At 39.8% G+C, this 23,067-nt stretch overlaps 3 protein-coding genes across 4 annotated transcripts; all 3 read left to right on the plus strand.

Moving 5' to 3' along the window:
* Positions 1-935: 935 nt before the first annotated feature.
* On the plus strand, positions 936-3,480 carry LOC139661035 (E3 ubiquitin-protein ligase TRIM39-like). Its single transcript, XM_071539355.1, has 2 exons — positions 936-2,980; positions 3,353-3,480. The coding sequence occupies exon 1, from the start codon at positions 1,234-1,236 to the stop codon at positions 2,632-2,634; it is 1,401 nt and encodes a 466-aa protein (XP_071395456.1). The 5' UTR covers positions 936-1,233; the 3' UTR covers positions 2,635-2,980; positions 3,353-3,480.
* Positions 3,481-10,335: 6,855 nt separating this feature from the next.
* Positions 10,336-12,994, plus strand: LOC139661034 (E3 ubiquitin-protein ligase TRIM39-like). Its single transcript, XM_071539354.1, has 2 exons — positions 10,336-11,779; positions 11,813-12,994. The coding sequence occupies exons 1-2, from the start codon at positions 10,633-10,635 to the stop codon at positions 12,031-12,033; spliced, it is 1,368 nt and encodes a 455-aa protein (XP_071395455.1). The 5' UTR covers positions 10,336-10,632; the 3' UTR covers positions 12,034-12,994.
* Positions 12,995-19,079: 6,085 nt separating this feature from the next.
* Positions 19,080-21,174, plus strand: LOC139661033 (E3 ubiquitin-protein ligase TRIM39-like). Of its 2 annotated transcripts, none has more exons than XM_071539351.1 (2): positions 19,080-19,569; positions 19,633-21,174. In XM_071539351.1, the coding sequence occupies exons 1-2, from the start codon at positions 19,389-19,391 to the stop codon at positions 20,787-20,789; spliced, it is 1,338 nt and encodes a 445-aa protein (XP_071395452.1). In that variant the 5' UTR covers positions 19,080-19,388; the 3' UTR covers positions 20,790-21,174. The 2 variants fall into 2 exon arrangements, with proteins under 2 accessions (XP_071395452.1, XP_071395454.1); XM_071539353.1 differs by having other exon boundaries at positions 19,080-19,536; positions 19,618-21,174.
* Positions 21,175-23,067: the final 1,893 nt, after the last annotated feature.

Below are 23,067 nucleotides of genomic sequence, written 5' to 3' on the forward strand. Positions count from 1 at the left end.
AGTGTGGATATGCCTGATCTCTTTTGTCATATATATCTGCACTTTGCTATTCCTGAATAAAAAATATGGTTAAAAAAAAGCAAAATGAGGTTGAGAGTTAAAAATGAACTATAGTGCAATATACAGTAGTTTGACTGTTTTAATCAATTGTGTTTACTCAAAATTCAGCAAATAAATTTTAATATGCTCAAATTAAAGGGTAACTTCGGTATTTAGGTAAGGAAGAACGTTTCATTTCTGTATCGAGTCCTTTCCATAATGTTGTCAGACACTTATAATAACAATCTGAGCCTGTCAGTGGATTACATTGCAGCCTGTTTCACAGCTGCCGGCTGAAGCGATCTCGCTCAATACTGGACCAATTTCAAAAATTGTTGTCCCCATTAGTTACTTAGACACACACAGTTGGGAAAATAGGGTCCAGGTTGAAAAATACTGAAGTTACCCTTTAATTAAACAAATTATTACCTGCAGGACAAAGTTTCTCTCACTGCAAGGACTCATTTGACTTGTATTGTCCAGTGATTATTTAGGTGAAAAACAGACTCTGGACTGGATGTGAAATATCTGGAAAAAAGGAAACAAAACATCAACACCTGTCACTCTTCAGCACTACTTTCTGTCTAGAATGAAGCCTTGGTCACTTAAAACAACACAATCTTACATTTCAGGCAATTTCAATGTGTCAATCAAAGTTAAACAGCCAAATATGTACAAGAGAATTTGATGTGGCACCAAGGTTGGCCAATCACAGCCACCCTTTTGGATCCGCCCCTGCCTTGAGTCACATTTGCCAAATCACATGATATTGACTGTTAATCATTCTTAGCGTGACAAAGCTCCGCCCCTTATCTGCTTCACCCGACACAAACCAGGAAACAGGCTGTCATTATTCCTCTCCTCACTGAGAAGAGACACACACACCGAGACACAGACGATAAGATTCACCTTCAGACCAAACCCACGACTTCCACTGAGGGAGGACAGCTACAGGAGGGAATACTGGGAACACTGGGAATACTGGGAACACTGGGAATACTGGAATACTGGAATACTGCCACTTCAACCTGCTGCTGAATCCTCATACTGAACAGGAGATTTAGAGAAACACGACTCAAAGTGAAAGTAACTTCCAGTTAACTTTCCAGAGGAGGGAGTGGTGCCACAACTGACTGACTCACTTCTTGTTTGACTGGTCTGCCTGGTGAGTTTTCAGCTTCACTCAGAGAGAAAATGTCTTCCATATCAGAGGAGGATTTCTCCTGTTCCGTCTGCCATGACATCTTTAAAGATCCTGTCCTCCTGTCATGTAGCCACAGCTTCTGTAAAGCCTGTCTGCAGAGCTGGTGGACAGAGAAACAAATACATGAGTGTCCAATTTGTAAGAGAAGATCTTCAAGGAGTGAACCACCTTGTAACTTGGTGTTAAAGAACCTGTGTGAGGCTTTCTTACTGGAGAGAGATCAGAGAGCTTCAGCAGGATCTGAGCTTCTCTGCAGTCTGCACTCTGAGAAACTCAAGCTCTTCTGTCTGGACCATCAGCAGACAGTGTGTGTTGTCTGTCTGCATTCAGAAACACACACCAACCACAGAATCAGACCCATCGATGAAGCTGCACGGCATCACAAGGAGGAACTTCAGGAATCACTGAAGCCCTTAAAGAAGAAACTGAAGCTCTTTAATGAAGTTAAAGGAAACTGTGATCAAACAGCAGAACACATTAAGGTCCAGGCCCGACACACAGAGAGGCAGGTTAAGGAGCAGTTTAAGAAGCTTCACCAGTTTCTACAAGAGGAAGAGGAGGCCAGGATCGCTGCACTGAGGGAGGAAGAGGAGCAGAAGAGTCAGACGATGAAGGAGAAGATTGAGGGTCTGAGCAGAGAGATAGCAGCTCTTTCAGACACAATCAGAGCCATAGAGAAGGAGCTGAGAGCTGAAGACGTCTCGTTCCTGCAGAACTACAAGGCTACAGTGGAAAGAGTCCAGCGCCCCCTGCTGGAGGATCCACAGCTGGTCTCAGGAGCTCTGATAGACGAGGCCAAACACCTGGGCAACCTGAGCTTCACAGTCTGGGACAAGATGAAGGAGATGGTCTCCTACACTCCTGTGATTCTGGACCCAAACACTGCCCATCCAGCACTCATCCTGTCTGAAGATCTGACCAGTGTGAGACGAGGAGAAGAACAGCAGCATCCTGAAAACACAGAGAGGATTGACTGGTTCAGGTCTGTCCTGGGATCTGAGGGCTTTAACTCAGGAACTCACAGCTGGGATGTTGAGGTTGGAGACAATACAGTATGGCAACTGGGTGTGTTAGCAGAGTCTGTCCAGAGGAAGGGAGACATACGGTCTAGATTATGGATAATACAGTTATATAATGGTAAATACAGAACACGCTCCCCATCAGGTCCAGCCACTGATCTCCCAGTGAAGAAGAAGCTCCAGAGGATCAGACTACATCTGGACTGGAACAGAGGAAAACTGTCATTCTCTGATCCTGATACTAACACACACATACACACCTTCACACACACCTTCACTGACAGGCTGTTTCCACACTTTAACACTGGGAGAGGACTCCCTGTGAAGATTTTACCAGTGAAGGTCTCTGTAACAGTGGACCAGCACAGTTAGAGGTGATAGTGATGATGATGATGATGATGATGATGATGATGATGATGATGATTAGGGTTCAAACACATTGAGACAGACTGTCAGTGTGGCAGTGGAATCTGTTGTACTGTCAGAAGACTTTTGTTTCAGTGTGTAGAAAAGAGTTACTCACCCTAGAACTCAGTTTCCCATGATCCTCTACTCCCTCCCTCGTGACCTTTCACCTGCCACTCCACCTCACTGCCCAGCTGTGTATGATTAGGACTGATGCACTCAGTTTGTTCCCTTTGTCTAACAACTGTGTTCCAACAACCTTCCAACTGACCATCGGTCCCGCTGCCTTAAAGATTGTGTGTATATGACAAATGTAAGTGATTATTTACTGTTTGAATTATTAATGGTAAAATATATTTTGTTTATCATGTACATTTGTTTAATATATATATCTGATTCCTGTTGGATTCACTAAACTGGTGTTTAGATGTCAACTGCAATCATCATTCAGCTTTGGCAGTTATTATTTATAGTTGGTGTTATTTTGGTGAGTTTATAGTCTAATCAGTATATTTGTAGGTAAGTGACAGTTCAACTTGATTCAATATTAATAATTCCTCATGTATCTGTAGTAATGTGCACTGGTCATATTTGTGAATGTTTGAATTGAATATTGAATTTGATTGAGGTTGATTGTTGTGTTTATTGATTATTGTATTCCTTTTCTTCTTGGCTTGTATTACAGAACCACACAGACAAATATACAACATACATTCAAATAAACTTTGATGCATCGATCTGGACTGTGGGACATTTTTTATACAACCTGACCGTTGTACCATGGTGGTGATAGTCTCCTGAACACATAGAACCAACCCCTTTCTAACACAGTGTGTGTTTGACTAACATAATACTTCTGGTTTCTGATCACTGACTTGGGGACTTTTGACTTTATTATATATATATTATCCAGCAATTTATTAAACAACTTAAGATGTATAAACTGCCTGATAATTTCATGTCAAGTCATAAAAAAGTAATTGTAGTAAAAAATAGTAATAAATAAATAAAGCTATAGCCTACTGCTTATACAGGAGTAATTGCAGATTAATGTAATATTTAGATTTAATTACATTATCCCACAATTTATTACATTATCAGCTGCTACAGGTTTGAAGCTTGTTGAAGGACGCTCTCTAACTCGCTCTTCTTTATTTTAAAAACACTTTTATATGGAAAAGAGAAATATTTCTGTTCTCATTAAAGCTGTGTTCTGTTGTTTGACTAAAGAGCTGCTCAGGGTGTCTTTATTCAGGATGAAGATGATGGTGATGTGATGGTGAATTACAAATGTTTTGATACTTAAAGTTCTTGAGTCTCATGTTTATACTTGTGAATAGTGAATAGTGACATCTGGAGGTCAAATTCTAAGAACCATAGAGATAAAACTGTTTAGTCTCTGTGGTAAGAACTCTCTCAAATGACAAACTCTTTCTGATGGTTTCAACTTTTTAACCTGTGAAGCTGCAGCGAGCCTCGGCCTCATCCTGCCTCACTAACTGACTTTCTAGTTCTTGATCACGTGGATTCAGCGCCTCCCTCAGGCTGAAAGAGGGAATTACAGTTCACTGACCGTTTTCAGCCCACAGGTACACTCTTAAAAACTGCCAGGTCCAACTGGGATCCTCCAGGAACCTGTACAAGGTTCTCTGAAGAACCTAACAGTTTGGAGAGGTTCTTGGAAGACTACTAAAATATTTCAAAGGTTCACAGAAGAACCCTTTTCTCCGCTGGGGGATCTGAAGGAACCCACAGAGTATGAGGGATTCATAAAATCTGAGAAAATTGAGACGACAGAGAGAAGACATTGATAGTTTTAGTTTATTTTTTTTTTTGTTTTTACAAAGTCTTGCTTTTTATTTCAGTTTATGACAATGTTTTTTAACAGCTTGTTTTCATCTTAGTTTTAGTTAATAACTTCCTCCCAACACTGATGTTTGGTTGAATTCGACTCAAACCATCAGAAGGGAAAGGGACATTAGGAAGCTGAGATGGTAAAAAAAATATTATTTTAAACTGACAGAGTGCAAAAAGTGCTCAAAGAGTGCAAAAAAATAAAACAAAGTGAAAAAAACTGTTTGCTTAAAAAGTCAATTTTAAGGAAACAGTCACCGTTGATCTCCTGATGGGCTGAAAACATTTGAAAACATTTGGTTTCTTTGTCTTGACTTTTACCTGCAGATGACCAGCCTGACATCAGGGTTTATTTCCTCTGCGTCCCTGCAGTAGACTTCATGTCAGAATACAGAAAAACAGAAACCTAAACATGTTGCTGTGACTCTCTGATCCGTCCTTTAGGTTCCCAGATCTTTAAATTCTTCCAAATGCTTTTCATCGTCCTGCTGATTTGTAACTGGAACTTGTTTCACTTCCCGGTGGCAGCGCTCCTGGATTTCCTTGAATCCTCAGTCTGAATGAGAACATCTGTACTCTCCCTTCCTTAATAACTGCTGCTGCTGAGCTTCCCTTGAGCAAGGCACTGAACCCCCAGCTGCTCAGCTCCCAGTGTGAAGGTGTGGATCTGAATGAATGAAAGTAAAGCTGTGAAAAATAAGATGTAAAAAGCATAATAAGGACTGCCAGCAGAGGGCAGTATGCACTTATCCTGTTTCTGTCCAGTCTTAACAGTTTAGTATTTCTGTTGATGGTGGAAAGTCAGTTTTTAAACCCGTCTCCCTCTGTAGTGTCAGTGTGTACTTTGTTCATTTAGCAAAGCAGCTAGTAGGAGAGGACAGGTTATTAGAAAGTAATGGATCGCTAGTGATGAGGCTAATTTCTGTGTTATCTTTTTGTCTCTGTCAGGTTGTCTGATTTTAAAGAAGAGCACAGACTGAAGGAGAAGAGCCTCAGCAGCGTCTGCAGCCTCAGACAAACCGTCCTACAGAGGCAAACAGCAGATATTACTTTTTATAGACGGCTTTCACACTAATATCAAACGTTTTGTTAAGTCTGGATCATCGTGACAGGTGTGAACACGCCATGTGGACTCGGGTGCAGACCACAATCTTGCAAAAAGGTTTGCCAAAAATCAGCGGCCTCGGTCCTCTTCCGTTCGGACCGTGGGGTTTAGATTTCAAATCAACAAAATCACACTCATGAATATTACTAAATGATATACATTCCTGTTCTTTACCGCCAATCTTCTTGTTGTGACATAAATAATAATATATATAATGCGTAGCACTTTTCAAGACAGATTTACAAAGTGCTTCACAACCAATCCACAGCAGGGATTCAGTGTCTTGCTCAAAGACACTTCAGCAGGGAGGACGCTTGAGTCCTTGTCCTCCGGTCTCTTTAACCCTCAGGCCGCCCTGCTGCTCCCCATGTCTGTTTTCCAAACCTTTATTGAACCAGTGAAGGTTGACAGAGCGTGCGTGCTGTTTTCCAGCACCACCTCACTCTCAGTTTCACACCTGGGAACTGCCTTGCTCAAGTGTTGAGGGGAAGAGTGAGCGTTTCTCATTTACTTTTCCCCTTTCCAGACTCACAGGATTTGAACCGGCGACCTCTGGGTGACACGCCTGCTTTTCAACCTCTGCCTCGGCCTGGCAGACAGAAGGCTGCTCCTGCTGCCATGCTCATGAAATACGATCAGACAGAAAGTTTTGGTTTCAAACACAGCAGGGAGCCATGTGGGGATTCAAACCTGCTTCCCTGGTTGAAGGACAGTTTCCTCTGAGGCCCGCAAATAAAAAACTTTCACTATTTGACTCTGTTTTGGAACAAAAACTCCCCGCCCATCGGACTCCCGATCCATTCAGATCACTCATCTCCACTTCGGGGCCGGTAATGATTTCCTGATTGCAAAGCATTTGACGCTGCCAAAGGCCAAATACCTGCTGTGACATCACTGATGGAGGCGTGGCCAGACGCTTCAGCCCATAGAGAGCAGAGCAACAGTGATTTTCCTCAAAGCAGATTTGATTTTGATTTTATTTGGATCTCTTTCAGCCCATTGGCTAATCTTCCAAGAGTCCACATTAAAAACATTTAAGCATACAATAATTCATAATAATACAGCACATAATTGTTGACACACACATATCATATAAACATACATGCATACATACACACATATAACCTACATACATTGGGACATATCCTGTATGGCAGTGGTTCTCAACGTGGGGTCTGGGGACCACTAGGGGTCCTTGAGGGGGTTCCAGGGGGTCCCCAGTAAATTGTAAATTTCATTTACAAGAAGTTAACACAATTAGAGAATGTAGCAGAATGACTGTTTTGATCATAGTTTCTCTGTTATCTCTCTACCTACAATACAGACAGTCATGGGATTCTGGACAAAATAATATGTGACAATAAAAATATTTTCAGATCTCATCAAATGGGGGTCCGTGGCTCTAATATGGACTAAATTAGGGGTCATTGATATGAAAAAGGTTGAGAATCACTGCTGTATGGACCTACATATATACACATATTCATCTACATGTGTTCACATATAATACCAATACTCTACAAAGTTGCAGATGCGGGACTTATTTTGAAAAATGTTGAAATTAAGCACAGGAGTTATGCTATTCGGTATAAATAACCTTGTTTACAGCTCAAATAATGTGATTTAGTGCTGATTTGCTCTTTAAAAAGGATGCGTCACTTTCAACCTCCTCATGTCCTGTATTTGTGTTTCTTTTCAGCAGAACATAAGTTAATTGCATCATAATCTGTAGGTGTGCTTTATCACCATATCACAGTTTTGATGATTTTCATGCTTTAACTTCACATAAAGGATTCCAGGCTCCTCTCTTGGCCTGATGAAACCCTTTCAAACCCTGCTGGATAAACTGAAACCTGCATGGTGGTCAAGCTGAAAACCATCACTGTTTTTCTTAGTTCATGGAAACTTGACATTTTGGACGCCTGACAGTGAAGATTTGCTGCGTTGGAAAGTAACAGAAATGCATGCGGTCCCCTGCTGGACTTATAGATGTGATGAAAATGACAAATCTTTTTTTTACTGGTTATTTCCATCACAACATAACACCATATTAAGTGCGACAGCCAGATTTACCAGAACATTAGTTTGAACAGAAATGGCCGTTCTGTTCCCATTTCCCCCTCAGTCTGACTGTGTTGACATGACTTCCATCTTCACATCAGTCTCTCTCCTTGGTGAAAGCCACTGTTCAGTCTCAGTCCGTTCTAACAAACTCATTAGTTTCATTTCGTATTAACAATTTGAGTTTTTGAAGGGTGGTATTTTCGTAATGAAGCTGCCGATTCAATATCTTTCAATTTCAACATTTTAAGCTCCCAAACATTCCCAGTATTCAGTGTTTCTTTCGGCAATGTTTTTTCCGTCAGAGCGGAGCGCTTTCAGAAGTTGAGAAATGTTCAACTTTTCAGAAAAGCGCCGGTTGACGTGAACCGCTTTTTTCTCAGCCAACCAATCGCGATGAAGCAGAGGCTGGCCGTTTCCCATAGCAACAACAAATATGGAGAAAGTCAAACTGTTGGTGGAGAAATTGGTCGTTGTAGCCTAATAAGTGAATTTCAACAACACCGATCATAAAGGAAGTATGGGATTATACTGGACGTGTATTGGGAATATCTGGTAAGTCTTTGTTTGTTGCACAGCACTGTATTGTCTGCTTGAACAGTGGTTCTCAAACCATGGGCCGCGGACCGGCACCGGGCCGTGCAGCAGTGGCTGCTGGGCTGCAGTCCAGCTGTTCCAAAAATAGCTATATTATATTATTGACAAATATGCAGACCAGATCAAACATTTTCTCTAAAATGAATAATAAAAATGGTGGTAGTATCATGATGGCTCTCCCTACATATATAGGTATTTCTGTAGACCCTGACACACATATGTGTAAAAATGTTTAATTATATAAATACAACAGGTGTGTCTTTTTTCCTTATTGTGTGTTTTTTCCTTTTTTTCCTTATTGTGATTTTTTCCTTATTGTGATTTGATCTAGCTGACTTTTTATAGAAGGGTGTTAAGACCCAATTTTCTTACATGAATTTAAGATTTCTTCTTTTCCTCTAACTTAATATTAATACTTAATACTACCTTAATATTTTTGAACATAGGTGATGTAGATTTTGATATACGGGATGTTGTATCTGATATTATGTTTATGTTTATATATAAGATATACATGTAGGCCTATGTTTGACATTTTTGAAGTATGGCTTAGTTCTATGGCCCCGACTCACTGCTGTGCAGCAGCTATAATTTGGAGATATTTTTTGGAGACAGTTTGGACTCATTGTCTCCAGAGTGGACAGAGCAGGAGACACAGAAAGTTCAAATATTCAACATAATAACCCTAATGTTAATAACTAAAGACTAGAAGACTAAAATTAAAAGTGTCTCAAGTGGTGCTGAGCATTAAGTCCTGTGTAATAAAAACTCCTGTGTAAGTTGAGTCCAAGGATAAAGTCAATAGGTGCATAATGTCCATGTGAGACATAGTCCAGATCAACTGATTAGTTCAGGTTTCTCTTTTTCAACTTTATTTATTTATACGTATATTTATTTATTTATTCATATATTCATGTTTTGCTAATTAACTAAATATGCATGCATATAGATAAGTACATATGTGTATACATTTGTATGTGCATATATGTGTGTGTGTAGAACTATGTGTTTATGTTTGACTGTATGTACATATGTGTATACACATTCATTAATCTCTACTTTAATCTTCATAGATTGTTTATAGGCAGTGGGAGCTAAAGGGTGGGGATTAGAGTGTATGAGGGTAAAAAAGATCAAATGAAAGGTAAGTGTTGTTATGCCTGATCTCTTTTGTCATATATATCTGCACTTTGCTATTCCTGAATAAAAAATATGGTTAAAAAAAAGCAAAATGAGGTTGAGAGTTAAAAATGAGCTATAGTGCAATATACAGTAGTTTGACTGTTTTTAATCAATTGTCTTTACTCAAAATTCAGCAAATAAATTTGAATATGCTCAAATTAAAGGGTAACTTCGGTATTTAGGTAAGGAAGAACGTTTCATTTCTGTATCGGGTCCTTTCCATAATGTTGTCAGACACTTATAATAACAATCTGAGCCTGTCAGTGGATTACATTGCAGCCCGTTTCACGGCTGAAGCGATCTCGCTCAATACTGGACCAATTTCAAAAATTGTTGTCTCCATTAGTTACTTAGACACACACAGTTGGGAAAATAGGGTCCAGGTTGAAAAATACCGAAGTTACCCTTTAATTAAACAAATTATTACCTGCAGGACAAAGTTTCTATCACTGCAAAGACTCATTTGACTTGTATTGTCCAGTGATTATTTAGGTGAAAAACAGACTCTGGACTGGATGTGAAATATCTGGAAAAAAGGAAACAAAACATCAACACCTGTCACTCTTCAGCACTACTTTCTGTCTAGAATGAAGCCTTGGTCACTTAAAACAACACAATCTTACATTTCAGGCAATTTCAATGTGTCAATCAAAGTTAAACAGCCAATGATGTAAAAGAGAATTTGATGTGGCACCAAGGGTGGCCAATCACAGCCACCCTTTTGGATCCTCCCCTGCCTTGAGTCACATTTGCCAAATCACATGGTATTGACTGTTAATCATTCTTAGCGTGACAAAGCTCCGCCCCTTATCTGCTTCACCCGACACAAACCAGGAAACAGGCTGTCATTATTCCTCTCCTCACTGAGAAGAGACACACACACCAAGAGACAGACGATAAGATTCACCTTCAGACCAAACCCACGACTTCCACTGAGGGAGGACAGCTACAGGAGGGAATACTGGGAATACTGGGAATACTGGAATACTGCCACTTCAACCTGCTGTTGACTCCACACACTGAACAGGAGATTTAGAGAAACATGACTCAAAGTGAAAGTAACTTCCAGGGAACTTTCTAGAGGAGGGAGTGGTGCCACAACTGACTGACTCACTTCTTGTTTGACTGGTCTGCCTGGTGAGTTTTCAGCTTCACTCAGAGAGAAAATGTCTTCCATATCAGAGGAGGATTTCTCCTGTTCTGTCTGCCATGACATCTTTAAAGATCCTGTCGTCCTGTCATGTAGCCACAGCTTCTGTAAAGCCTGTCTGCAGAGCTGGTGGACAGAGAAACAAATACATGACTGTCCAATTTGTAAGAGAAGATCTTCAAAGGATCATCCACCTTGTAACTTGGTGTTAAAGAACCTGTGTGAGGCTTTCTTACTGAAGAGAGATCAGAGAGCTTCAGCAGGATCTGAGCTTCTCTGCAGTCTGCACTCTGAGAAACTCAAGCTCTTCTGTCTGGACCATCAGCAGACAGTGTGTGTTATCTGTCTGCATTCAGAAACACACACCAACCACAGAATCAGACCCATCGATGAAGCTGCACGGCATCACAAGGAGGAACTTCAGGAATCACTGAAGCACTTAAAGAAGAAACTGAAGCTCTTTAATGAAGTTAAAGGAAACTGTGATCAAACAGCAGAACACATTAAGGTCCAGGTCCGACACACAGAGAGGCAGATTAAGGAGCAGTTTAAGAAGCTTCACCAGTTTCTACAAGAGGAAGAGGAGGCCAGGATCACTGCACTGAGGGAGGAAGAGGAGCAGAAGAGTCAGACGATGAAGGAGAAGATTGAGGGTCTGAGCAGAGAGATAGCAGCTCTTTCAGACACAGTCAGAGCCATAGAGAAGGAGCTGAGAGCTGAAGACGTCTCGTTCCTGCAGAACTACAAGGCTACAGTGGAAAGAGTCCAGCGCCCCCTGCTGGAGGATCCACAGCTGGTCTCAGGAGCTCTGATAGACGAGGCCAAACACCTGGGCAACCTGAGCTTCACAGTCTGGGACAAGATGAAGGAGATGGTCTCCTACACTCCTGTGATTCTGGACCCAAACACTGCCTATCCAGCACTCATCCTGTCTGAAGATCTGACCAGTGTGAGACGTGGAGATGAACAGCAGCTTCCTGAAAACACAGAGAGGCTTGACTTGTACCACTCTGTCCTGGGATCTGAGGGCTTTAACTCAGGAACTCACAGCTGGGATGTTGAGGTTGGAGACAATACAGTATGGCAACTGGGTGTGGCAGCAGAGTCTGTCCAGAGGAAGGGACTCATATGGTCTGGATTATGGACAATAGAGTTATATAATGGTAAATACAGAAAATTCTCCCCACCAGATCCAGTCACTGATCTCCCAGTGAAGAAGAAGCTCCAGAGGATCAGACTGCATCTGGACTGGAACAGAGGAAAACTGTCATTCTCTGATCCTGATACTAACACACACATACACACCTTCACACACACCTTCACTGACAGGCTGTTTCCATACTTTAACACTAGAAAAGAACTCCCTCTGAAGATTTTACCAGTGAAAATCTCTGTAACAGTGGACCAGCTCAGTTAGAGGTGATGATGATGATGATGAGGATGATGATGATGATGATGATGATGATGGTTAGGGTTCAAACACATTGAGACAGACTGTCAGTGTGGCAGTGGAATCTGTTGTACTGTCAGAAGACTTTTGTTTCAGTGTGTAGAAAAGAGTTAGTCACCCTAGAACTCAGTTTCCCATGATCCTCTACTCCCTCCCACTTGACCTTTCACCTGCCACTCCACCTCACTGCCCAGCTGTGTATGATTAGGACTGATGCACTCAGTTTGTTCCCTTTGTCGAACAACTGTGTTCCAACAAGCTTCCAACTGACCATCGGTCCTGCTGCCTTAAAGATTGTGTGTATATGACAAATGTAAGTGATTATTTACTGTTTGAATTGTTAATTGTAAAATATATTTTTATTATCATGTACATTTGTTTAATATATATATCTGATTCCTGTTGGATGCACTAAACTGGTGTTTAGATGTCAACTGTAATCATCATTCAGCTTTGGCAGTTATTATTTATAGTTGGTGTTATTTTGGTTAGTTTATAGTCTAATCAGTATATTTGTAGGTAAGTGACAGTTTAACTTGATTCAATATTAATAATTCCTCATGTACCTGTAGTAATGTGCACTGGTCATATTTGTGAATGTTTGAATTTAATACTCAATTTGATTGAGGTTGATTGTTGTGTTTATTGATTATTGTATTCCTTTTCTTCTTGGCTTGTATTACAGAACCACACAGACAAATATACAACATACATTCAAATAAACTTTGATGCATCGATCTGGACTGTGGGACATTTTTTATACAACCTGACCGTTGTACCATGGTGGTGATAGTCTCCTGAACACATAGAACCAACCCCTTTCTAACACAGTGTGTGTTTGACTAACATTTACTTTGGACTGCAATCAATAAAATACAAAGGACAGGAAAGTGTGAGAAAACATGGCTTCTGATCACTGATCACTGACTTGGGGAGTTTTGACTTTATTATATTTATATTATCCAACAATTTATTAAACAACTTAAGATGTATAAACTGCCTGATAATGTAATAATAATAATGACTTTTTAATTTAATAAGTCATAAAAAAGTAATTGTAGTAAAAAAATAGTAAAAAATAATTAAAGCTGTAGCCTACTCCTGATACAGTAGTAATTGCCGATTAATGTAATATTTTGATTTAATTACATTATCCCACAATTTATTACATTAACAGGTAGGTTATTATTACATTTTGAACTCATTTATTACATTAGTTATTACATTATCAGTTGCTACAGGTTTGAAGCTTGTTGAAGGACGCTCTCTAACTCGCTCTTCTTTATTTAAAAAAAAACACTTTTATATGGAAAAGGTAAATATTTCTGTTCTCATTAAAGCTGTGTTCTGTTGTTTGGCTAAAGAGCTGCTCAGGGTGTCTTTATTCAGGATGAAGATGATGGTGATGTGATGGTGAATTACAAATGTTTTGATACTTAAAGTTCTTGAGTCTCATATTTATACTTGTGAATAGTGAATAGTGACATCTGGAGGTCAAATTGTAAGAACCATAGAGATAAAACTGTTTAGTCTCTGTGGTAAGAACTCTCTCAAATGACAAACTCTTTCTGATGATTTCAACTTTTTAACCTGTGAAGCTGCAGCGAGCCTCGGCCTCATCCTGCCTCACTAACTGACTTTCTAGTTCTTGATCACGTGGATTCAGCGCCTCCCTCAGGCTGAAAGAGGGAATTACAGTTCACTGACCGTTTTCAGCCCACAGGTACACTCTTAAAAACTGCCAGGTCCAACTGGGATCCTCCAGGAACCTGTACAAGGTTCTCTGAAGAACCTAACAGTTTGGAGAGGTTCTTGGAAGACTACTAAAATATTTCAAAGGTTCACAGAAAAACCCTTTTCTCCGCTGGGGGATCTGAAGGAACCCACAGAGTATGAGGGATTCATAAAATCTGAGAAAATTGAGATGACAGAGAGAAGACATTGATAGTTTTAGTTCAGTTTTAGTTATTTTTTTGTTTGTTTTTACAAAGTCTTGCTTTAATTTTTATTTCAGTTTATGACAATGTTTTTTTAACATCTTATTTTCATCTTAGTTTTAGTTAATAACTTCCTCCCAACACGGATGTTTGGTTGAATTTGACTCAAACCATCAGAAGGGAAAAGGATATTAGGAAGCTGAGATGGTAAAAAAAATATTCTTTTAAACTGAAAGAGTTTGCTTAAAAAATCAATTTTAAGGAAACAGTCACCGTTGATCTCCTGATGGGCTGAAAACATTTGAAAACATTTGAAAACATTTGGTTTCTTTGTCTTGACTTTTACCTGCAGATGACCAGCCTGACATCAGGGTTTATTTCCTCTGCGTCCCTGCAGTAGACTTCATGTCAGAATACAGAAAAACAGAAACCTAAACATGTTGCTGTGACTCTCTGATCCGTCCTTTAGGTTCCCAGATCTTTAAATTCTTCCAGGTGGTTTTCATCGTCCTGCTGATTTGTAACTGGAACTTGTTTCACTTCCCGGTGGCAGCGCTCCTGGATTTCCTTGAATCCTCAGTCTGAATGAGAACATCTGTACTCTCCCTTCCTTAATAACTGCTGCTTCTGAGCTTCCCTTGAGCAAGGCACTGAACCCCCAGCTGCTCAGCTCCCAGTGTGAAGGTGTGGATCTGAATGAATGAAAGTAAAACTGTGAAAAATAAGATGTAAAAAGCATAATAAGGACTGCCAGCAGAGGGCAGTATGCACTTATCCTGTTTCTGTCCAGTCTCAACAGTTTTGTATTTCTGTTGATGGTGGAAAGTCAGTTTTTAAACCCGTCTCCCTCTGTAGTGTCAGTGTGTACTTTGTTCATTTAGCAAAGCAGCTAGTAGGAGAGGACAGGTTATTAGAAAGTAATGGATCGCTAGTGATGCGGCTAATTTCTGTGTTATCTTTTTGTCTCTGTCAGGTTGTCTGATTTTAAAGAAGAGCACAGACTGAAGGAGAAGAGCCTCAGCAGCGTCTGCAGCCTCAGACAAACCGTCCTACAGAGGCAAACAGCAGATATTACTTTTTATAGACGGCTTTCACACTAATATCAAACGTTTTGTTAAGTCTGGATCATCGTGACAGGTGTGAACACGCCATGTGGACTCGAGTGCAGACCACAATCTTGCAAAAGGTTTGCCAAAGACCAGCGGCCTCGGTCCTCTTCCGTTCGGACCGTGGGGTTTAGATTTCAAATCAATAAAATCATACTCATGAATATTACTAAATGATATACATTCCAGTTCTTTACCGGCAATCTTCTTGTTGTGACAGAAATAATAATATATATAATGCGTAGCACTTTTCAAGACAGATTTACAAAGTGCTTCACAACCAATCCACAGCAGGGATTCAGTGTCTTGCTCAAAGACACTTCAGCAGGGAGGACGCTTGAGTCCTTGTCCTCCGGTCTCTTTAACCCTCAGGCCGCCCTGCTGCTCCCCATGTCTGTTTTCCAAACCTTTATTGAACCAGTGAAGGTTGACAGAGCGTGCGTGCTGTTTTCCAGCACCACCTCACTCTCAGTTTCACACCTGGGAACTGCCTTGCTCAAGTGTTGAGGGGAAGAGTGAGCGTTTCTCATTTACTTTTCCCCCTTTCCAGACTCACAGGATTTGAACCGGCGACCTCTGGGTGACACGCCTGCTTTTCAACCTCTGCCTCGGCCTGGCAGACAGAAGGCTGCTCCTGCTGCCATGCTCATGAAATACCATCAGACAGAAAGTTTTGGTTTCAAACACAGCAGGGAGCCATGTGGGGATTCAAACCTGCTTCCCTGGTTGAAGGACAGTTTCCTCTGAGGCCCGGAAATAAAAAACTTTCACTATTTGACTCTGTTTTGGAACAAAAACTCCCCGCCCATCGGACTCCCGATCCATTCAGATCACTCATCTCCACTTCGGGGCCGGTAATGATTTCCTGATTGCAAAGCATTTGACGCTGCCAAAGGCCAAATACCTGCTGTGACATCACTGATGGAGGCGTGGCCAGACGCTTCAGCCCATAGAGAGCAGAGCAACAGTGATTTTCCTCAAAGCAGATTTGATTTTGATTTTATTTGGATCTCTTTTAGCCCATTGGCTAATCTTCCAAGAGTCCACATTAAAAACATTTAAGCATACAATAATTCATAATAATACAGCACATAATTGTTGACACACACATACCATATATACATACATACATACATACACACATATAACCTACATACATTGGCACATATCCTGTATGGCAGTGGTTCTCAACGTGTGGTCTTGGGACCACTAGGGGTCCTTGAGGGGGTTCCAGGGGGTCCCCAGCAAATTGATGAATTGTTAAACTTCAGCATTATTTAATTTACAAGAAGTTAACAGAATTAGAGAATGTAGTAGAATGACTGTTCTGATCATAGTTTCTCTGTTATCTCTCTACCTACAATACAGACAGTCATGGGATTCTGGACAAAATAATATCTGACAATAAAAATATTTTCAGATCTCATCAAATGGGGGTCCGTGGCTCTAATATGGACTAAATTAGGGGTCCTTGATATGAAAAAGTTTGAGAATCACTCCTGTATGGACCTACATATATACACATATTCATCTACATGTGTTCACATATAATACCAATACTCTACAAAGTTGCAGATGCGGGACTTATTTTGAAAAATGTTGAAATTAAGCACAGGAGTTATGCTATTCGGTATAAATAACCTTGTTTACAGCTCAAATAATGTGATTTAGTGCTGATTTGCTCTTTAAAAAGGATGCGTCACTTTCAACATCGTCATGTCCTGTATTTCATCCTCATGTCCAACCAACCATAGCAACAACAAATATGGAGAAAGTCAAACCGTCGGTGGAGAAATTGGTCGTTGTAGCCTAATAAGTGAATTTCAACAACACAGATCATAAAGGAAGTATGGGATTATACTGGATGTGTATTGGGAATATCTGGTAAGTCTTTGTTTGTTGCACAGCACTGTATTGTCTGCTAGAACAGTGGTTCTCAAACCATGGGCCGCGGACCGGCACCGGGCCGTGCAGCAGTGGCTGCTGGGCTGCAGTCCAGCTGTTCCAAAAATAGCTATATTATATTATTGACAAATATGCAGACCAGATCAAACATTTTCTCTAAAATAAATTATAAAAATGGTGGTAATATCATGATGGCTCTCCCTACATGTATAGGTATTTCTCTAGACCCTGACACACATATGTGTAAAAATGTTTAATTATATAAATACAACAGGTGTGTCTTTTTTCCTTATTGTGTGTTTTTTCCTTTTTTTCCTTATTGTGATTTTTTCCTTATTGTGATTTGATCTAGCTGACTTTTTATAGAAGGGTGTTAAGACCCAATTTTCTTACATGAATTTTAGATTTCTTCTTTTCCTCTAACTTAATACAATATTTTTGAACATAGGTGATGTAGATTTTGATATACGGGATGTTGTATCTGATATTCTGTTTATGCTTATATATAAGATATACATGTAGGCCTATGTTTGACATTTTTGAAGTATGGCTTAGTTCTATGGCCCCGACTCACTGCTGTGCAGCAGCTATGATTTGGAGATATTTTTTGGAGACAGTTTGGACTCATTGTCTCCAGAGTGGACAGAGCAGGAGACACAGAAAGTTCAAATATTCAACATAATAACCCTGATATTAATAATTAAAAACTATAAGACTAAAATTAAAAGTGTCTCAAGTGTTTAAAGTGGTGCTGAGCATTAAGTCCTGTGTAATAAAAACTCCTGTGTAAGTTGAGTCCAAGGATAAAGTCAATAGGTGCATAATGTCCATGTGAGACATAGTCCAGATCAACTGATTGGTGCAGGTTTCTCTTTTTCAAATATATTTATGTATATGTATATTTATTTATTTATTCATTTATCATGTTTTGCTAATTAAATTAAATATGCATGCATATAGATAAGTACATATGTGTATACATTTGTACGTGCATATATGTGTGGATGTAGAACTATGTGTTTATGTTTGACTGTATGTACATATGTGTATACACATTCATTAATCTCTACTTTAATCTTCATAGATTGTTTATAGGCAGTGGGAGCTAAAGGGTTCGGGGATTAGAGTATAGGGGGGTAAAAAAGATAAAATGAAAGGTAAGTGTGGATATGCCTGATCTCTTTTGTCATATATATCTGCACTTTGCTATTCCTGAATAAAAAATATGGTTAAAAAAAAGCAAAATGAGGTTGAGAGTTAAAAATGAACTATAGTGCAATATACAGTAGTTTGACTGTTTTTAATCAATTGTCTTTACTCAAAATTCAGCAAATAAATTTGAATATGCTCAAATTAAAGGGTAACTTCGGTATTTAGGTAAGGACGAACGTTTCATTTCTGTATCGGGTCCTTTCCATAATGTTGTCAGACACTTATAATAACAATCTGAGCCTGTCAGTGGATTACATTGCAGCCTGTTTCACGGCTGCCGGCTGAAGCCATCTTGCTCAATACTGGACCAATTTCAAAAATTGTTGTCCCCATTAGTTACTTAGACACACACAGTTGGGAAAATAGGGTCCAGGTTGAAAAATACCGAAGTTACCCTTTAATTAAACAAATTATTACCTGCAGGACAAAGTTTCTATCACTGCAAAGACTCATTTGACTTGTATGTCCAGTGATTATTTAGGTGAAAAACAGACTCTGGACAGGATGTGAAATATCTGGAAAAAATGAAACAAAACATCAACACCTGTCACTCTTCAGCTCTTCTTTCTCGCTAAAAGGAAGCCTTGGTCACTTAAAACAACACAATCTTACATTTCAGGCAATTTCAATGTGTCAATCAGAGTTAAACAGCCAATGATGTACAAGAGAATTTGATGTGGCACCAAGGGTGGCCAATCACAGCCACCCTTTTGGATCCGCCCCTGCCTTGAGTCACATTTGCCAAATCACATGGTATTGACTGTTAATCATTCTTAGCGTGACAAAGCTCCGCCCCTTACCTGCTTCACCTGAGACAAACCAGGAAACAGGCTGTCATTATTCCTCTCCTCACTGAGAAGAGACACACACACCGAGAGACAGACGATAAGATTCACCTTCAGACCAAACCCACGACTTCCACTGAGGGAGGACAGCTACAGGAGGGAATACTGGGATACTGGGAATACTGGAATACTGGAATACTGCCACTTCAACCTGCTGCTGAATCCTCACACTGAACAGGAGATTTAGAGAAACACGACTCAAAGTGAAAGTAACTTCCAGTTAACTTTCCAGAGGAGGGAGTGGTGCCACAACTGACTGACTCACTTCTTGTTTGACTGGTCTGCCTGGTGAGTTTTCAGCTTCACTCAGAGAGAAAATGTCTTCCATATCAGAGGAGGAGCTCTCCTGTTCTGTCTGCCATGACATCTTTAAAGATCCTGTCCTCCTGTCATGTAGCCACAGCTTCTGTAAAGCATGTCTGCAGAGCTGGTGGACAGAGAAACAAATACATGACTGTCCAATTTGTAAGAGAAGATCTTCAAAGAATAATCCACCTTGTAGCTTGGTGTTAAAGAACCTGTGTGAGGCTTTCTTACTGGAGAGAGATCAGAGAGCTTCAGCAGGATCTGAGCTTCTCTGCAGTCTGCACTCTGAGAAACTCAAGCTCTTCTGTCTGGACCATCAGCAGACAGTGTGTGTTGTCTGTCTGCATTCAGAAACACACACCAACCACAGAATCAGACCCATCGATGAAGCTGCACGGCATCACAAGGAGGAACTTCAGGAATCACTGAAGCACTTAAAGAAGAAACTGAAGCTCTTTAATGAAGTTAAAGGAAACTGTGATCAAACAGCAGAACACATTAAGGTCCAGGTCCGACACACAGAGAGTCAGATTAAGGAGCAGTTTAAGAAGCTTCACCAGTTTCTACAAGAGGAAGAGGAGGCCAGGATCACTGCACTGAGGGAGGAAGAGGAGCAGAAGAGTCAGACGATGAAGGAGAAGATTGAGGGTCTGAGCAGAGAGATAGCAGCTCTTTCAGACACAGTCAGAGCCATAGAGAAGGAGCTGAGAGCTGAAGACGTCTCGTTCCTGCAGAACTACAAGGCTACAGTGGAAAGAGTCCAGCGCCCCCTGCTGGAGGATCCACAGCTGGTCTCAGGAGCTCTGATAGACGAGGCCAAACACCTGGGCAACCTGAGCTTCACAGTCTGGGACAAGATGAAGGAGATGGTCTCCTACACTCCTGTGATTCTGGACCCAAACACTGCCTATCCAGAACTCATCCTGTCTGAAGATCTGACCAGTGTGAGACGTGGAGAAGAACAGCAGCTTCCTGAAAACACAGAGAGGTTTGACTGGTTCAGGTCTGTCCTGGGATCTGAGGGCTTTAACTCAGGAACTCACAGCTGGGATGTTGAGGTTGGAGACAATACATACTGGGAACTGGGTGTGTTAGCAGAGTCTGTCCAGAGGAAGGGAGACATAGAGTCTGGATTATGGATAATATGGTTATATAATGGTGAATACACAGCATACTCCCCATCAGATCCAGGCACTAATCTCCCAGTGAAGAAGAAGCTCCAGAGGATCAGACTGCATCTGGACTGGAACAGAGGAAAACTGTCATTCTCTGATCCTGATACTAACACACACATACACACCTTCACACACACCTTCACTGACAGGCTGTTTCCATACTTTAACACTAGAAAAGAACTCCCTCTGAAGATTTTACCAGTGAAAATCTCTGTAACAGTGGACCAGCTCAGTTAGAGGTGATGATGATGATGATGAGGATGATGATGATGATGATGATGATGATGGTTAGGGTTCAAACACATTGAGACAGACTGTCAGTGTGGCAGTGGAATCTGTTGTACTGTCAGAAGACTTTTGTTTCAGTTTGTAGAAAAGAGTTAGTCACCCTAGAACTCAGTTTCCCATGATCCTCTACTCCCTCCCACTTGACCTTTCACCTGCCACTCCACCTCACTGCCCAGCTGTGTATGATTAGGACTGATGCACTCAGTTTGTTCCCTTTGTCTAACAACTGTGTTCCAACAAGCTTCCAACTGACCATCGGTCCTGCTGCCTTAAAGATTGTGTGTATATGACAAATGTAAGTGATTATTTACTGTTTGAATTGTTAATTGTAAAATATATTTTTATTATCATGTACATTTGTTTAATATATATATCTGATTCCTGTTGGATGCACTAAACTGGTGTTTAGATGTCAACTGTAATCATCATTCAGCTTTGGCAGTTATTATTTATAGTTGGTGTTATTTTGGTTAGTTTATAGTCTAATCAGTATATTTGTAGGTAAGTGACAGTTTAACTTGATTCAATATTAATAATTCCTCATGTATCTGTAGTAATGTGCACTGGTCATATTTGTGAATGTTTGAATTGAATATTGAATTTGATTGAGGTTGATTGTTGTGTTTATTGATTATTGTATTCCTTTTCTTCTTGGCTTGTATTACAGAACCACACAGACAAATATACAACATACATTCAAATAAACTTTGATGCATCGATCTGGACTGTGGGACATTTTTTATACAACCTGACCGTTGTACCATGGTGGTGATAGTCTCCTGAACACATAGAACCAACCCCTTTCTAACACAGTGTGTGTTTGACTAACATTTACTTTGGACTGCAATCAATAAAATACAAAGGACAGGAAAGTGTGAGAAAACATGGCTTCTGATCACTGATCACTGACTTGGGGACTTTTGACTTTATTATATTTATATTATCCAGCAATTTATTAAACTTAAGATGTATAAACTGCCTGATAATGTAATAATAATATAGACTTTTTAATTTAATAAGTCCTAAAAAAGTAATTGTAGTAAAAAAATAGTAAAAAACAAATAAAGCTATAGCCTACTCCTTATACAATAGTAATTGCCGATTAATGTAATATTTTGATTTAATTACATTATCCCACAATTTATTACATTAACAGGTAGGTTATTATTACATTTTGAACTCATTTATTACATTAGTTATTACATTATCAGTTGCTACAGGTTTGAAGCTTGTTGAAGGACGCTCTCTAACTCGCTCTTCTTTATTTAAAAAAAAAACGTTTATATGGAAAAGAGAAATATTTATATTCTCATTAAAGCTGTTTTCTGTTGTTTGGCTAAAGAGCTGCTCAGGGTGTCTTTATTCAGGATGAAGATGATGATGATGATGATGATGGTGATGATGATTATTAAATTCTTATCAAGTTTGTTCACATGGCAATAACTTATTGAATCTTGAATTATTATTGTTGTTATTACAAATGGTTTGATACTTAAAGTTCCTGAGTCTCACATTTATACTTGTGAAAAAGTCTTGCTTTAATTTTTATTTCAGTTTATGACAATGTTTTTTTAACCGCTTGTTTTCATCTTAGTTTTAGTTCATAACTTCCTCCCAACACTGATGTTTGATTGAATTCGACTCAAACCATCAGAAGGGAAAAGGACATTAGGAAGCTGAGATGGTAAAAAAAATATTCTTTTAAACTGACAGAGTGCAAAAAGTGCTCATAGAGTGCAAAAAATAAAAAATAAAAGTGAATGAATGAAAGTAAAACTGTGAAAAATAAGATGTAAAAAGCATAATAAGGACTGCCAGCAGAGGGCAGTATGCACTTTACCAGATTTACCAGAACATTAGTTTGAACAGAAATGCCCGTTCTGTTCCCATTTCCCCCTCAGTCTGACTGTGTTGACATGACTTCCATCCTCACATCAGTCTCTCTCCTTGGTGAAAGCAACTGTTCAGTCTCAGTCAGTTCTAACTCTGTTTCACTTCATATTTGGGTACGAATTATATGATTTTTTGAAGGGTGGTATTTTCGTAATGAAGCTGCCAATAGCCAGTGGTGGAAGAAGTACTCAGATCTCTTACTTAAGTAAAAGTAGAAATACCACAGTATAAAAATACTCTGTTCCAAGTAAAAGTCCTGCATTCAAAATGTTACTTAAGTAAAAGTACAAAAGTATTAGCATCAAAATGTACTTAAAGCAACAAAAGTAAAAGT

This window comes from Centroberyx affinis, unplaced genomic scaffold (assembly GCF_046629955.1).
Source record: "Centroberyx affinis isolate AG114_WGS23_722 - 3 ecotype Tasmania unplaced genomic scaffold, CSIRO-AGI_Caff_v1 ptg003437l_1, whole genome shotgun sequence".
NCBI classification, from domain to species: Eukaryota; Metazoa; Chordata; class Actinopteri; order Beryciformes; family Berycidae; genus Centroberyx; species Centroberyx affinis.

Coding starts and splice junctions, on each gene's coding strand:
- LOC139661033 (XM_071539351.1), top strand. CDS start 19,389: ATGTCTTCCATATCAGAGGAGGAGCTCTCCTGTTCTGTCTGCCATGAC. Junction 19,570..19,632: donor TTCAAAGAATAATCCACCTT/GTAGCTTGGTGT, acceptor AGAGAGCTTCAG/CAGGATCTGAGCTTCTCTGC.
- LOC139661034 (XM_071539354.1), top strand. CDS start 10,633: ATGTCTTCCATATCAGAGGAGGATTTCTCCTGTTCTGTCTGCCATGAC. Junction 11,780..11,812: donor GACAATAGAGTTATATAATG/GTAAATACAGAA, acceptor CACCAGATCCAG/TCACTGATCTCCCAGTGAAG.
- LOC139661035 (XM_071539355.1), top strand. CDS start 1,234: ATGTCTTCCATATCAGAGGAGGATTTCTCCTGTTCCGTCTGCCATGAC.